This window comes from Manduca sexta, chromosome 20 (assembly GCF_014839805.1).
Source record: "Manduca sexta isolate Smith_Timp_Sample1 chromosome 20, JHU_Msex_v1.0, whole genome shotgun sequence".
NCBI lineage: Eukaryota > Metazoa > Arthropoda > Insecta > Lepidoptera > Sphingidae > Manduca > Manduca sexta.
Genome location: NC_051134.1, coordinates 5,593,601 through 5,609,940, shown reverse-complemented (window position 1 = coordinate 5,609,940; position 16,340 = coordinate 5,593,601). Strand labels below are relative to the sequence as shown.

Here is a 16,340-nt window from a genome sequence, read left to right as displayed (position 1 = left end):
GTTTCCGATGAATTATGATTATATTGATTTATACAATTAAGAGTGCAACTTTAAACAATTTTTCTTTTTAAATAATTAATTCATAACATACATATAATAAAATGCGTAGATATAATTACAAATAAACGCAGCAAATAAATAAAAAGACGTGCTTCTTGGAACGTAATATGACGCCAAGCATGAGCTCGCACGTGATTGGTTATTTTATATGAACACAATTAAATTGGAAGTATTCGGCCAATAGCAAAGCAAGTAGAAATCGTACCGTTCCCGATCCGTGTAGGTTCGTAATTCCTCAAAAGAAATTTCATGGCGTCTCGCGCGACTTGATTGACCCTGCCTCCTTGCGTCCTGCGCATAGAAAATACGACGTAACAAAAGATCTATGAAGTCTGTGGATCTATGGATCTTTCTCTTTTCCACAAATGATTTCTCGCTTTCCGAATTTTGTAAATTGGACTCAATTAACTTTGGTGAATGTTGTATTTGACTATCATCTGTGTATCGATACGAGTTGTGACAAAACTTATGTGCGATAAATGTCGAGAAGTGCGAGCCACGCTATGGACTGCGAAACATTAAAATTATCGGTGTACGTGCGCGGCGAGAGATCGCAGGCGCTGCCCGCTCTCGCATTGCGATGACCATAAGCATCAGCGGGAACGATGATCGCCAACCTGCCGCTCCTGTTCGCCAACGGCAACCCGACGGCGCTGTCGAAAATTTCCGCCGGCGAACTGGAGAAGTTCATAACATTCATGGTGACATGTTCCTGGGGCCACGACACGGCGAAGGATATCCGGCAGCCGCCGTGGTGGCCGCGCGACGTCGCGTTCTCCCACCCGTTCGTGAGGCCGCCCGACGTGCCCAAAGACTGGGAGACGAGATTGAAGAGAGTCGTCAAAAAGTGCTACGAGTTCCACAAGAGTGCGTTTCTGCTAGTGTTTTCGGCACAACTAGCGCGCTATCCGAGCAATCGCCTGCGCTATGTGGACAACCGCGACCAGACCACCTCACTCTATTATCGGCCCAACGGCCGCTTGTTGGTCACCTTCCGCAACGAAAACATCTTCTACGACCGCGGCGCGCCCAAGGAGCTCGACGAACCGCTGGTGCGCGCCGCCGACATCTACCTTTGTGATAACTGTGACAGCCACTTCGACAATTTAGATGTATTGAAAGCTCACGAGAGGCTCTGTAACAATGAGCAAGTGCCACCAAGCACTTGTAGCACTGGCCTGCAAGATTTACTATCTGCTCTTAAGCTTCAGCGTATTGGTGAGAAGAAGGAAGAGTCTCCGCCTGTGATTTATGATGCAGAGTCCAAACCTAAGAATGTACGTAATGCAGCCAATGTAGATAGAGGGCCTCCATATCCTTTTTCATCTCTGGCTTATATTAAAAATGTTAAACCATCAACTCAACGGGATCTGAGTTTTAGCAGAGAGAGAATTGAACGATTCTGCTGCACATCCACACCAATTAGCAAAAATGTAGTTAGTAAATTTAGAAGCCATCAATTTCCTGTGCGGTACAGGAGGCCCATAGACTACTGGCACAGGAAACATATATTCCCTACTCAGAGAAAAAAGAAAATACTCGACATAAAAGCTCAGCTATTACTGTTAAAATGTAGACCTATCAAAGTTGCTGTAGAAAGAATGTCCTTGGACAAAATGTATGAATACATTGACAATCTAAGAAAGGAATCTGAAAGTAAAATTCAAGCAGATGATAAGGACATCATATTTGTAGATAATGTTGACAGTGATCACCCGATGGATGTCGAGATGAAGCATACAGATCCTTTAAAGAGATCAGAGGAATGTGAAGTGATTGACCTGTGTTCAGACGATGAGACTCCTAGTGTAAATGAGAACTGTGACCCGCGCGCAACTGTGACGTGTGTTATGCGTGGAGGCGCGGTGCTGCGGCGGACGGTGGCACCAGTGGCGAGGGCGCAGCCCTGCGGCGTGCGCCCTCGCCCGCTGCCGCCTGCCGTCCTCCAGCCCCATCCCGTCATACTAATCGCACACACACTGAACAATTTACAGACTATATCAATAGATTGAATCCATGTATTAATTTATATTATTTAGGTGTCTTGCTGATTATTTATTATTCATTTGTGATTAAAGTTTAAATGTTAACTCCAGCTTTTATTTCAGTGGGATAACTCAATTATATTGCACAAAATGGCGGACTGCCACTTTAAAATGGCAGCATTTTTAGCATTTATTTGAATTTTTGCAGTGGTTTTAAAGCTTTGAAAACTATTTTTTATTATGTTTGGTAATTCAGACATTTCTGTTACCAAACATTATTTTATCAAATTTATAATGCAATTTTATAAGCAATTAAAAGAGATATTTTCATTCCAATGACAAAATATTTTTGTGCTTAGTTCAATACTGAAATATTTGCTGCATATGTCCTAATTTAGTTATAATTGTTTGTACTTGCAGGGTAGATTTTTACCATGTATTATTCTAACCAGTACAGTGTAATCTGAATAAAATAGTGTAAATCTACTTAAAGGCTGTGTTAAACTTCCCCTAAGTTACTGGTTTAACTTCTTTGTTATGAGACAATGCTCTACATTAATATAAATTGAAGGAGTAGATAGATATAAATTTGCAATTTATAAAAGCTACTTGAGGTAATGTCATTGCAAAATGGGTAGTTTAACTTGATCAACTGAAAGGTATGTGTCTCATGTGGCTCAGATTTCATTGGCCCTTGCCAACTGTTATTTGAGATTATGAACTCCGGTGTAGTCTTATTATTGATACCAACCTTATTGATACTTTCTTGTAAAATATTCTGACTTGACTGACTGAATTTATTTTGAATTTTAATTTCTTGTGATATTATTATATGCATGAATTATTATAATTAGGTATGATATTAAAAATAATGTTTATCAGTTATTTTGTAGGTCTTTAGCCATATCTTTTTAATAATATGGATGAACATAATATGCATGTTTTTAATTCTTTGTGATTTTACCTCATTTTACAAAGTGGTTCAATGTAGGGTAGACAAAATATTTTACCAGTTTTTTATTGGTTACTGCCATCTAGTGGAAAAATATTGCATTATATTTTGATAACCGATTCTAGGTGGCGCAAAGTGGCATATTTGAAACATGAAAATGAATTAAACTCTGTTACTTAAAATAATACTAAACTCTTTAGTAATATATTATAATTTTTATAACAAGAAAAATTACAATTACAGGAAATTATAATGTTGGGTAGAATCATATATCCTCTGTATTAACTCTATGGTGAGAGTTGAGCGGTCGCCGGCTCTCTTCGTCAGATCCATAAATGACCTCTTCATCTGAGTCATTTATCATAGAGAACGCCGGGTTGTCTTTGGTTATAGCGGTTTCTGGAAACAAAATGACTTACAAATATGTGCATATATATCGTATTCAGGAAACGAAAAAAAATAATTTACAACAATATCTACCCATTTTTCAGTTATATCTATTATTATTAAGTAATAATATTCGGTTTATTACACTGAATAACAAAGTTTATTTGAATACTAGGATTTTTTTTTCTTTCCCTGAATAAAGTAAGTATCTAAACCAAAATTTACTGGCTGGAAAATTTCCCAGTATTTTACCTATACAGAGTATAAAATCCTATATGGCTTGCGATAAGGATAACCCGCATTAGTTCATACCTACCTACTTAAGGTAGCTCGCGCTTCCCCGTCATCTATACTAGCTCATTATCGGAGCAATAATTATGAATTTAAATTGCAAATCTTTATTTATCTCCCTGCAACGTAGATTTATATGTCGCCAATATCTAGATTTATCAGTAGACAAGGAAAACAAGTATGCAACCAACGGTGCCTAATGTTTCTGCCAGAGGCGAGGTTATATTATTCCGAGCGTGCATTTTACCAACAAGGCTTTATTTACCGCCAATAACTGTAAATTATACCAACCGCTAACTCTGCGTTATTATTAAGAATAGACCAATCAGAATGACTCATCTGTAAACGTATCAAATCAACTTTATTGCGATTGGCCTGTTTCTGCTATGGCTTAGACCAGAGGTTCCCAAACGTTGGCATAGACCTCTTTAAATATTTACTGGTTTCGGTGGACATCCTGCAGCCAAATTTCTAACATACTCCCCAGAATATGCAAGGCTTTTAATGGCACAGTCGCTGGGCTTCTTAAAATTTTATCTGCCTCATTGATAGGTGAAGTCAAGCCAACATTTTAGTTCTTTACTATCAAAACCTGATACATTTTCGTGGGTCCCGCCTACGAATTGTGAACCCCAATTTTTTGGTCACGCAAACGTAGATCCCCGTCGAGTCCCCGTGGAACCCTGGGGGTTCATCTGGCCCACTTTGAGAATCAATGGTTTAGGCGGTAGCGGTTAAGATCATTTATATGAATCGACCGTTAGAAAACTTGTTTAACAAGATTGCCATACTAATACCTATATTAGTCCTGGAAAATCTCGATAAGAGTGCCATTGAGATTTTTTTATTTGACCTCGTTGACACTTTTATCGTACAATCGCGATTATTCTCCGTAAATACCCTATTTCGTGATAAGTATTCTGATTAATTTATAGCGAAATATTACACTTTATATGTTGGTATTTTAAAAAAATGATTGTAGTCCTATGACGTCATAATAATGTGCTCTTTGTCACGATTATGATCAGGCGTATTCCGGCCCGTCTCTCGGGCTGTCACATCCGCCCATTTCTATGCAATAAATATTGCAATTCGATCGTTGCATAGCAAATAAATGTAATCATTTCAAGGCGGTGGATAAGCAGACCCGAGAGTTCAGAGATAATGTGTTAAAATAGGATAAACCTCGTGCTGTGTATTATGTTCCGAAGACGCATAATGGCCTACGGCCCTAAGAATAGGGAGTCTATTTATTTATTTCATCCAATCAATCGTTCTAAATTATCATTAGCCTGGTACCATAGAAAGTCCAACGACATCATGATATAACAGCACCTATTATTATTGTCTAGGTAATAAAGTTCCTTTTTCAAGACCCAGATTATGTTTCTGAAAAGATATCTATAATAACTAATGTTTTACCATGAATGGATCCACCGCCCGGCGAGAACAAATAAGCCAAGATGTATATGTTGAAGTTGTACAAGCCATAGAGGGCCATGAAGGGCGCGGATGTGTCGTAGTGGATTTTGGGTTGCGACGCCCAGTGGTCCTGCAACGCGGCCGGGCCCCACCCTTGTACAGCCAGTAGAGTCGTGATGAACGTTACCGTCGCCACCACAATCGACAAGCACCGTAGTCTGATATCTGAAAAAAAAAAACATTATCTCTGGCATTGAAGCCAGTGGAAATGGATCCCTTAGAATGGCAAAACACGTGACAAGAGTTCGTGTCGTTTTATTGTGATTGGTATGAGGGACTATCAGTGACTCACGTGTTTGTCTTCCGACAAATCACGCTCGTTCAATTAAACGACACGGATCTTAGTGTCGTCTTTGCCATATTGTAAGGGCCAGTTTATATCTCATAATTATCAGCCAAAAATCTGATGAGCGAAGATTTGCCTTGTTCGCAGTACTTTGTTTCATTCCTGGTTAGCATATATCTAATTTCATTATTCTATTGTTAAAAAAGGGAGCAGTACCGGGCCGACTCTCAGATGTGACATAACGCAATGTGGTATTTTTAATTATGAGCGGGATATATGAGGAAAAAGACGCATACTCGCGAGCGTGGAGCGATGAATCAAGGTGTAGAGCTTGTGAAGCACAAGGCTGGCTAAATGCCACTTTATGACGCGCTATGACTTCTCATAAATGTTTTAATTCTCTTTGTTATTATAAAACAAAGGCTGCGTTTTTTACTTTAACTCCTTTAATTTTAGGTATGCCATATTTGGTGGTCCAAACTCATCATCCCCAAAGAAACTCTTCTATATTAAAGCTGTTTTGAGATCGCGATGGTTTCAGATATCAAAGGCAATTAGCCTTAGAATCAATTATATTACTAAGTACCTACATAATTGATTGTTTCGTGTCTGCCGGATCTTCAAATCAATTAATAGATAATATCTGATAATATTTTTTAGTCTATTAGACTTTTAATAGTTCGCGCCAAAAATGGTTTTATGTCTCATCACTACTTGGCGTCATTTTTCGGTAAATCCAAACTGGGCGAAAAAAAAACGTCAAATTCATTTTAGCTCTCGGCGCTGAAGTATCATAGTAAGAACCCGAGTTTTCTTTTATCATAGGAGTAACTTATTAATGCATATTCTAACACAGAAAATACTTTGCAGGCAGTAGTGAATCAGCGCTCACCCCTCGCGTATCCGCCGCACTCCACCCCGCGCGGTAAGTAATTGGGTCAATGTACTACACTCGTGCGCACTGAATATAAAGTTTTTGTTGAAACACTAGGGCTATTAGTTGAATTCGTGCTCTCTAGTAATTCCGTACTTATAGTTCCTGAATTAAACAATTAAATTCTACACCGCATTAAAATATTGTAAACATTCATAATTAAGTATATTCTAACCGCCTTATTCATAGACGTTTTTTATCTAAGGACGGAGTAAAGCTGTGATAATAAATCTGTTTCTCAGTGCTGACGGCATGGCAGCCTTCGCACTACGTAGGCATAGGGCCGTTGTGATTGGCTAATATTGAGATACAACAATATTAGCCAATCACAACGGCTCTATGTCTGTTCTCAGTGCCGTTGGACACTAAGAAACATACTTGTTATCGCAGCTTTACTCCGCCCTTAGATAAAAAACGTTTATGAATAAGGTGGTAAGATTATAAAAATTAATACTAAAAAAACATTTTTTTAAATGATCTGAAAAGAAAAAAAACTTTAAATTATCTGTTTTTTTTTTCATATTACGAAGAGATAAAAGCTAGTCGCGAGATTACATTTTGTAATTATTTAACTTGATACCCATATTATATATAGGGGTGCGTAAAAAAATATCTTGTCCGCCATTGGCTGGTTAGGCACTAGGCAGTCTGCCATATTAGATTTAGAGTGGTCATATTTTTTTTGTATGCTCAGCAAACGCTTTCATAGGTATCAAAGCCATATCATGGACGTGCACAAAAAATAGTTTGTCCATTATCTTGAGTCGTCCGCCATATTAGATATAGAAAGGCGTCACTTAGCGAACCATTTGTTGTCATCCAAACTAAAGGTGTGTTCATTTTATCTTAATTGGTTGAGCATAACTGTTTCAAAATTAATTTCCAAGATTTGACCCGAACATACACACATACAATCATTGCAAGTAAAATAAAAATTTGTATATTTCCAAAACCATAAACATTCAGATTTTGTGGGAAAAAGTAAATGTAATATCTTGTCGTTTTGTAATGTGATTCTGAAGTAAAGGTTGTTGCTAAGCAGCAATCGTTGCGCCTGCGCATGGAGCGCAATCGGTTAGGCAACGCCTAGCTAGGTCACGATAGATCGTTTGTGACGGTAGTTTAGAACAGGTGGTCTAGGAATTATGTTTTCTTTACGAGCAAGTCGCTTGCCTGATTACTGTCTTTGGATGTTTGTGGCGCTTGTTGACACAAGTCTAAAATCCATAACAGGTATTTAGCACATAGATTTTGGGATACTTAATCGCACGACACTGAACAACGCTCGTTATATTGAAACAATATATAAAAGAGGTATTTATTTGTTTACTTGATCGTAAACTACTACTGGCGCCCACTAATGTCAAAACGTAATTTATTAGAGTAATATTGAAGTCGCTGCGATTGTACACAAAAAGTTGAAAAAAAATTGTAAGTAGATACCTACTTAGCTAAAATATAATCAATGTCATCAGATCACTTACCAAAAAACGGCATATTCCTCAAATCGCTATACGCCTTGATGATCAAGACAAGCAGATATAGGAAGTACAGCGTGACCGCACTGAAGAACATTATCTTCACAACCTGCCGACAAATCGTGTCGTATCGTAAGCCATTTACTGCTTACGATTTTTATTGAGATTCTATTATTATATTACTCATGAAGCTATAGCATCGAGAAACTTTTGTTTAGCAACATTGTATTGGAAGAAATAATTTGCGTTATTTTCTTCATCTTTCAATTTCGCAACATTAATTGTTAAGTGTCACGTCTCAATTATTGAAAAAAATTAAATAACACGTGATGTGATACTATTATCACTTATCAGTCTAGCTCTTGTGCCTCCAGATAAGGAGGTTGAGGTCATCTACACTGGCTTTGTTTTGGCAGATTAATTTTATAGGCTGTAACATTATTTTAATATTTTTATATAGATAGGAAGGTGGAAGTATGTGTGCGCAAATGTGGATTATTCCCCGTTCGTAAAATATAGGGTGACTACGTACTAACAAGTTAGATCTCAAAAGGTGCTTCTACATAAAAGCAAAGCAGAGCTGAGGTTCGAATTTGTAAATCTATTTAATTACAATATCATTTTAAAAAATTTAAAGTTTTGAAAATCGTGGTGGTAAATAAATTATAATTAAATATCAGGTTCATATGCTACTATGCTTTAACCTTCTCTAAAGGAAAACTATTTTTACCTTTATTTACAAACCTTACTTACTTCTTTAACCCATACTTACGGGATAGTTGGGATTCATGTTGTAGTTGAAGGTGGGGTCGTAGTACGCGTAGTATTTCTGCCACACGGTGAGCACCATCGCCGGCGCCCACACCAAACCCACCACGATCAGTTTGAACAAATAGAATGACACGAAACCTCTTTCGTTCTGCAAAAAATAATATTGCTGGCTGTTCTTTGGTTTGTACATACATACATACATAGTATCACGCCTTTATCCTATACGGGTAGGCAGAGACTATAGATTGCCACTTTGCACGGTCCTGGCATACTTCTCGCGCTTCCTCAACCTTCATTAATTCTTTCATGCACTCCCTCCGGTTCCGGGTACTTTTGACCTGGCCTTTACTGAGAATGTCAGATATCTGACATTCGAAGGTTCGGTGCGGTCGACCCCTACCGGCTCTTCCATCCACATTCGCCTTATAAACCCTCTTTGTCAGTCTCTTATCATCCATCCTCTCCAAAATCGTTGGTTTGTTGTGTTGTCATATTATGTTCTTTATTTGTACCATATTTTATTTATCTATTTATAAACTTTTTATTCAGAGAAGTATATAAGCAGACTTAATATCAAAAGGCATTGTGTACCAGTCGACCTTAGGGTGATGCAGATATAAGGGAGGTGCATCTACAAATGGTGAGATAAATATTTTATTCGCTCTAATAAATCCGGTACAAGAACACAGATATAGAAGCAGCATTAACATTCAAATAAATGACGTAGATATACCCTGACCAGAAAATAAAAAGCCTCGCCATGTGGGTAAAACATGGAATTAATTTCTCACAACGTTAACTTCAAAATTAAAAGCAATAGTGGTGTCCCCAAAGCAGCATTTTTGCTTTCTCTGTCAGGTCATATAAATAAAAGTATAAGGAGCAAAGAGTACGCGTGTAATGAGAACGTGTTGTCATCTTCCTCATACGTGCGCACCGTAGTGCCGGTGATGTCATGCTTTGGGTCGTGTTTCATTTTATTTGACACTAAATGCCGTCATACCGTATTTTAAAAAAAAAATGATTTTTTGTGTGGCTTTTCATTAATCTTATGATATTTAGTGTTTAAATTAATTACGCTAATAGTTTTTATGTTATAAAGTAAATTATTCTTCAATGTTCCAAATGTTTATTAACGATTTTCATATCGACTGCTTTCCATAAATTCTAGATATACTTATTTAAATATACGGCATCCATTTTGTATTGTGCATCCAATAAGTATATTATAGAACATCAGTATTCGTTATTATTTAACATATGTGTATAGAGCGTTCATAACATGACCCAGATATACTATGGGCCGCAAAGTTTTCCTCAATTAGGTGGGTTTCTACAAAATTTTCATGTCCATACTATACCCGTTATGTGTTCATGACTAATGCAGAAAATACTATAAGTGTACCTACAATTTTAATTTAAGAATAGATTGTATAAACAGCCTTAAACGACGCGAAGATCCGGGGAAAACAAAATAAAACGATGCGAGGTCCCGAGGGAGGAAAAAAGTTCCCCGTTTTTAATAGTTTTGTCGGTAAGATCGTTACAGAGGTCCCTCAAGGCACCGCACAAGGCTCCTATATGCGCGAGGCCTCGGGCGATTGCGTGGTTTGCCACCCTCTAAGGTCGCCTAAGTGTACCTATAATGTACTTATATAAAGGATGTATGATATTGATACTAGAGGATTACAACTTAAGAAAAACTGCATGTTTAAAAATACAAGAGAATTAGTCGTGCTCGTGTTAGATTCACCAGCGGGTATCTGTATACTGGGTTCATCATAATATTTACCCTAGTGTCAAATGATAACTTTAAATTAGATTGGACGTATACAAATATGTAACATTTTCGAGATCGCTCAATAGTAAAATACGACCTAAAGTTTATAGGTTTACAGAAAAGGAGTGTAGTATATATAGTGTGTATCAAGAAAAAGGATTTCAGTACATTTGCTACTGCCTAACCGTGCCTGCACTATAAGATATTATGTGATTAGTGTAGATCAGCATGACATCAATGATATATAGGTATATATTTTATAAATATGAATACCTAAATGACACAGAATTAAATGGGAAAATGTTACCTGTTATAATTAAAAAGCATTTAATCTAATGAGTGCGCGAGGAAATCAAATTGGTGTTCTTTTTAAACCGTTACATGAATGAGACAAATTATTTTATAATTTTTATAATAATTGCTTTAATATAAGTTTTTTTTTTTAATTTTTACGTTTAGGAAATGAATATCAATATACGGTACTTTAAATTAATATTTTCACAGACGTTCTGGCAATGTATAAAATGTAATATGTAATGTGTTAATGGTTGGATATATTTTATATCCGTCCGGATAGTGACCAACGTGCACAAGGTGCTTAAACCCGCCGTAGTGGCCCACGTCAGTGTGTTGCTTTCCGGGATCAGCCTGTGTATCCAGTTCCAACAGGCCGGCATAATTGTGTCGACTGTCGAGGGGTAATCATCCCTCGTCAGTCGACATTCTATTGGACCCTACTTCACTTACCATCAGGTGCAGGGTTATATTGCGGTTACTACAACGCACGATTCTGTCAGGTGTCACCCCGGGCCTTCGAATTTTTGTCAGCAAAATGTTCATGGTAAATAAATTTCGTATGGCTGTATGGGTCACCTGTCTCAGTCCATGGTACTGTGCGAGCCACGACAACATGACGCACGCCAGGAACGTGGTCTGGAACACGGTGTCCATGAGTGGCGCGAAGCAGCTCGCCGATACCAGCCGCAGCGGGAATATCGGATCTATGTGCAAAATGTTACATGAATAAAAAAACTACGGTTTGTTTTTGCAATGTAAGACAGAAAGAAAGAAAAAAAATTGGCCATTGTTTCTGAACCAGATGATTGAAAGTAATAGGTACACACGGCAGTACGGGATAGATGATACAATTAGTAAATATACATAAAATGAAAGAAAAGATACTTAAAACTTTGTGGGCTTGGTTCACGACAGATTTGAAATAATGTTCACCATGTAATATATCTAAAATTCAATCAAATCTGTACGTCGTATGTACCTACATACATAATATCTAACAAAAAATATTTTGGTAAATCCCATAAATCACGTACAAAAATATTTCTTTATAAGGCAAGGTGCTACAATACATTAAATTAATATTTACGGGGTAATACCCCCCGAAATTATACCGTAATCCGGCACTGTATACTCACCATTATAAAGCAGTAGAAGTGGCAACAGCACGGAGAGCCACTTCTGTTCGATAGCCCAGTCGTGCGTCGAGTATTTTCTAAGCGAATGCGCGAACCAACACTACAACAAAAAGGTTAACTATAACGCGTAAATTAGAGTTAATTTTTACATTTGCCATGATACTTACAGTTATAGTGAACGTAGTTAGTAGAAATATAAATCTGAACCACGTTTCCATTTGCGTAAATGCTGGATTGTAAGTTTTAAACTGAAAAAGAAAACATAATTATTGCTAACCTAATACAAAATAATTTTGCAGTCGGAGCGAGATAGGATGCCGTTATTGGCAAATAAGTATGCAATGCGGTGCGCAAAATTAACACTTTGTATTAAGAAATGGTAATTGATAAACCTTTTTTATAAATTTGTAGCGGTAATGTAGGAATCATATCAGGTGCGTATTCAGAGTTATTTTCTATGGGGGTCTGGTCCCCCAGAGATAAAAAAGTTCCATGTCCTTATAATTGCAGATTTATTTATTACGGTGGGTTTAATGTATTGTTATAGTAGCAGATGCTGTCCTAATATCTTGGGTAAGTTAGACTCACCGGACCTCTACTAACTATTTCAAATAATATGACGATATCAAACTGGAGCGGCTTAGTTAACTATGACTAGTATTGATTAGTCGTTGTTCTACCTTCCAATATTATTGTTATGTATTTTTCGCAGTTGTATTTGGTATTCAGTTTGTGTTGTATCTACTAGTGTTGAACACTCACATAGAATATGATCTCTCTGATGTAGTATCTCTTGTGGAACTCTCGCAGTCCGTACAGGTGTATGTTGAGGACGTAGTGCGTGTACTCCAGTGAGCCGAGGTGCAGCGCCATCACCTCCTCGCAGACCTGCTTCTTGCACTTCAGGTGCTCCGTCCTGCCGACACATATACCATGTTACTGTGGTAATAGGCTTATAGATCCTGGTGTCCGCACATTTTATAGCATGTCACTGTGGTTAGACTTATAGACATTACCCTGGTGTTCCTCGAAATATTGACAGAGTTGATTACCTATTGAGATTTTTTATGATGCTTAGAGTGTAAGGTTACAATCAAGTCAGTCAAAGAATATTATCGATAGCTTATTTTGAGAATATTTTGGTGGTGGTAGGATGTATTTTATATTCGTCCTGATAGCGACCATCGCACACAAGGTGTTAAACCCGCCAAAGTGGCTCACGTAAGTGTGTCGCTTTCCGGGATCAGCCCGGGTATATCCGGTTCCAACAGGCCGGCATGTTGCATGCACTATTATAAAACAACGTTTCTGTCCATTATTGACAATAAATTAACGACAAGTTAGCAACAGAATAATGTTTCATAAGCTTCCAAATACTAGTTGGTGCAGCTATATTCGTTATTTCTTCGTATAATTATATCCAAAACGCTCACCTATTAGTTGCTTCGCTTTCAGGTACTAAGTTCACTGTACTGTGGTCACCCATCACACCGTCTATAGATATACTTATTTGAAAACTTTTGTCAAATATCTCCTCTGAAAAAAGAACACAAATTATTCAATAACAACAAAATTATCTTTTTTTGTGGTTGCCAGTATGCTGCACATTATGTCAAGTACAGCAGAGACCAAGCAACATGACCGTTGAAGAAAGTAGCGACCCTCGACGCTAAAGTCCGATCCTCACAATTATACCGGCATTAGTCTATAAGGAAAGTACATCAGTTAATATCGGAGCGAGGATCGATCGAATGTAGCTGTATTCCAAAATCCTAAACATCCTTCGTCCCTTCCCTTTTCTACAAATTCCCTATTCCTTTTTTTTAAAACTAGCACCACATTCATCATTCATTTGGTATTCTTGTGTTTTTAGGTGATTGGAGATCACTTTTTTAATCATGTTCGTCAACTAAATTAACAGGTAAATAAAGTACCATACCATCATTATTATTAGTCAATATCTCAGCCAGAAGCCATAACTGCTGCACCCTAGTGCCTAGCGCTGGACTGTGCAGGTGGAAAGGACCCTGGTACATCGTGCTAGAGTTGGACAGCACGCTGGAAGCCGCTGTGGACGTCGTCATGGTCGGCGATGGACCTGGAATCAGGTTCTATTTACAAAGGTCGGATGGCGAATACCGTGTGTAAGTTTCTAAAAAATTGGTTTTTACACTTTTAGAGCGCTAAAAACCAGCTGAAGATGGATGTTGGTTAGTAATCTTAAAATAAAAATTAAATTAAATGTTTAATTCATCACGTAGGTGAATATAGTTGCACTCGATCTCAATTGGTACTAATTATAAAAATCGGACAGAATTAATGATTTTAAAATATACGTGACCATTTTTTATTATTTCGTGCGTTAATTATTAGAATTTATACAGTGACGAACCTGATATAATAAAAGGGGGGCATGTATCCCCTGCATCCCCTTATTGAGGCTCATAAAAAATATAAACTAAATGCATTATTATAAGGAGTTCAAACACAGTATACTGGTATACTTGTAGACAATTATTTCATGACGATATTTAATGCTATAGTGCAGCTATTTTAATAAGTATGTTACACAGTTTCTGAGAATATGAGTCATTTACCTTGAAGTTACTGACGTCTTAGCTGTATTTCATTTTAATTTATGGGTAAAGGTGTGTCTATATTTAAACATATTAGCCTTAAATTACAAAAATATTCACGTCGAATTGATAACCTCCTCCTTTTTTTGAAGTCGGTTAAAAAAACGATGTGTGTAGTATAAGAAACAGATAAGTAGCAATTTTAAAATAACTATCGTTTTTTTCTGAAAAATTTAGCCGTTAATATATATTACAATGAAGTAAGTTATAAATATTTAAATTATTTCGAGGTAAGGTCGTACAAAGCAATCGATTTGTTGAGCGGCACCGAAAGAGAAGATTATACCGTTTACTTACAGCGTAGAAGATTCAAGTTTTAGGTTAATAAACATTTCGTTCCAAATGTGTAGAATATTGTCTATTAAGTTAATAAAAAAATGTAGAAATCATATTTTTTAATATGTATATAGACCTTATTTTATAAGAAAGTGCCGTATTTGCACAATTTTAGAATTCTTACAACGATAAGATGCAGTAACATGCGCAATAGGGGATTTTTAATTAGCCTCTATAAACATTAAAATGGGACTCACCTGCTAGTCCTATAAATACTCCCAAACCGAAACAAGCAAAAAATGCTATAAAAACCATTACGAATTCCCCTTTGTGCATTGAATATATCCTCATTTGAACGGACCTAGAATAAAGAAAAATTATTAACACTTCCGACGTCTTAAAAAAACACAATATAGCGTGTACTACCTTTCACAGCGGTCGTGATGATAGGCCGGAGCGATGTATTTGTTAAATTCGCTAAACAAATCACTAAATTGTGACAATGTATTGCGAATCTTGTAATTCCATCCACCCGACGGCAAATGGTACGAATATCCTACATTGGCCGAATCCATTTTGTTCCTTATCCGATTGAAACTAAAATATAACGTTTATAGTGAAATAAACACACAAAACATTAATAATTAAATATAAAAGTTTGCAATGACGGAGTGTTGTGTGCCCTCCATATAGGGCTTGTTTACAAGCTCGTTATTGATTTTCGCGCTCCGATATGCCGCGTGCCGTTTTACGGCGAACGATACGCTTGGCAATGTGACGTGGCACAATGAACATATTCTTATGTGTTTTATTTATTACTGCATTTTAAATTATATTAAGAGAAAACCAATTTAAGCGATTTAATTGTTTATACATGTCACATATTATTTTTGTATATAGTATATAATAAATCTGAAATTTATAGAAATTTTAGTTAGGCTATATGTATATTGAAAACTGTTTTGATTTAGAACCTGTATTAAAAACTGATGATTTTTATAGCAGGAGGTAGAATAAATATGCATGTGAATCATTTATCAAAGCAATCTCTGCCTGTTGTTACCCATATTACTAGTTGAAATAGGAACGCATTATCCTTAAAAGTGGAACAAGGAATGGAAAGGAGGAGATAAATGACAGTCCTCAAAAAAATTTACACATTTTTTTATGCTGTTACATGGCTTAATTTGTGTGATGGCTTTATTGAGGAATGCTTAATAATTTGACTGCCTCGGTGGCGTAGTTGTATTGCATGTCCGGTATAATAGCGCTCTGAGGTCCTGGGTTCGAATCCCGTATCGGGCAAAGTGATATTTGGGTTTTTCTGCTCAGTATCAGCCCGGAGTCTGGAATTTGTGCCCGATACGGCGATAGGCTCGCCCCCTATCACATAATGGGACGGAACATACTTGGCGAAAAGTGGGTGCCCTAGTTGCGCCTCTGCATACTCCTTCGGGGATAAATGCGTGATGTTATGTATGTATGTATGTTTAATAATTTCATCTATTTACATAAATAGGGTGATATAAAAGTGATTATAAAAATATATTCTAGCTATTGTTGTAAAGGAAGGCAGAGTGGAAACACAT

General features: G+C 37.1%; 2 protein-coding genes across 2 annotated transcripts; one reads left to right on the top strand and one right to left on the bottom strand.

Annotated features, from left to right (window-relative positions):
* The first annotated feature begins 265 nt into the window (after positions 1–265).
* LOC115443511 lies at positions 266–2,537 on the top strand. The gene has a single exon (XM_030168945.2). The coding sequence runs from the start codon at positions 666–668 to the stop codon at positions 2,070–2,072; it is 1,407 nt and encodes a 468-aa protein (XP_030024805.2). The 5' UTR covers positions 266–665; the 3' UTR covers positions 2,073–2,537.
* Positions 2,538–3,078: 541 nt separating this feature from the next.
* On the bottom strand, positions 3,079–15,495 carry LOC115443510 (transmembrane protein 181). The gene is made up of 12 exons (XM_030168944.2): positions 15,178–15,495; positions 15,009–15,112; positions 13,779–13,937; positions 13,273–13,375; positions 12,602–12,755; positions 12,007–12,087; positions 11,840–11,939; positions 11,280–11,407; positions 8,628–8,774; positions 7,862–7,964; positions 5,098–5,322; positions 3,079–3,396 (listed from the first exon to the last, which is right to left on the bottom strand). The coding sequence occupies exons 1-12, from the start codon at positions 15,324–15,326 to the stop codon at positions 3,263–3,265; spliced, it is 1,587 nt and encodes a 528-aa protein (XP_030024804.1). The 5' UTR covers positions 15,327–15,495; the 3' UTR covers positions 3,079–3,262.
* Between the last annotated feature and the right edge of the window lie 845 nt (positions 15,496–16,340).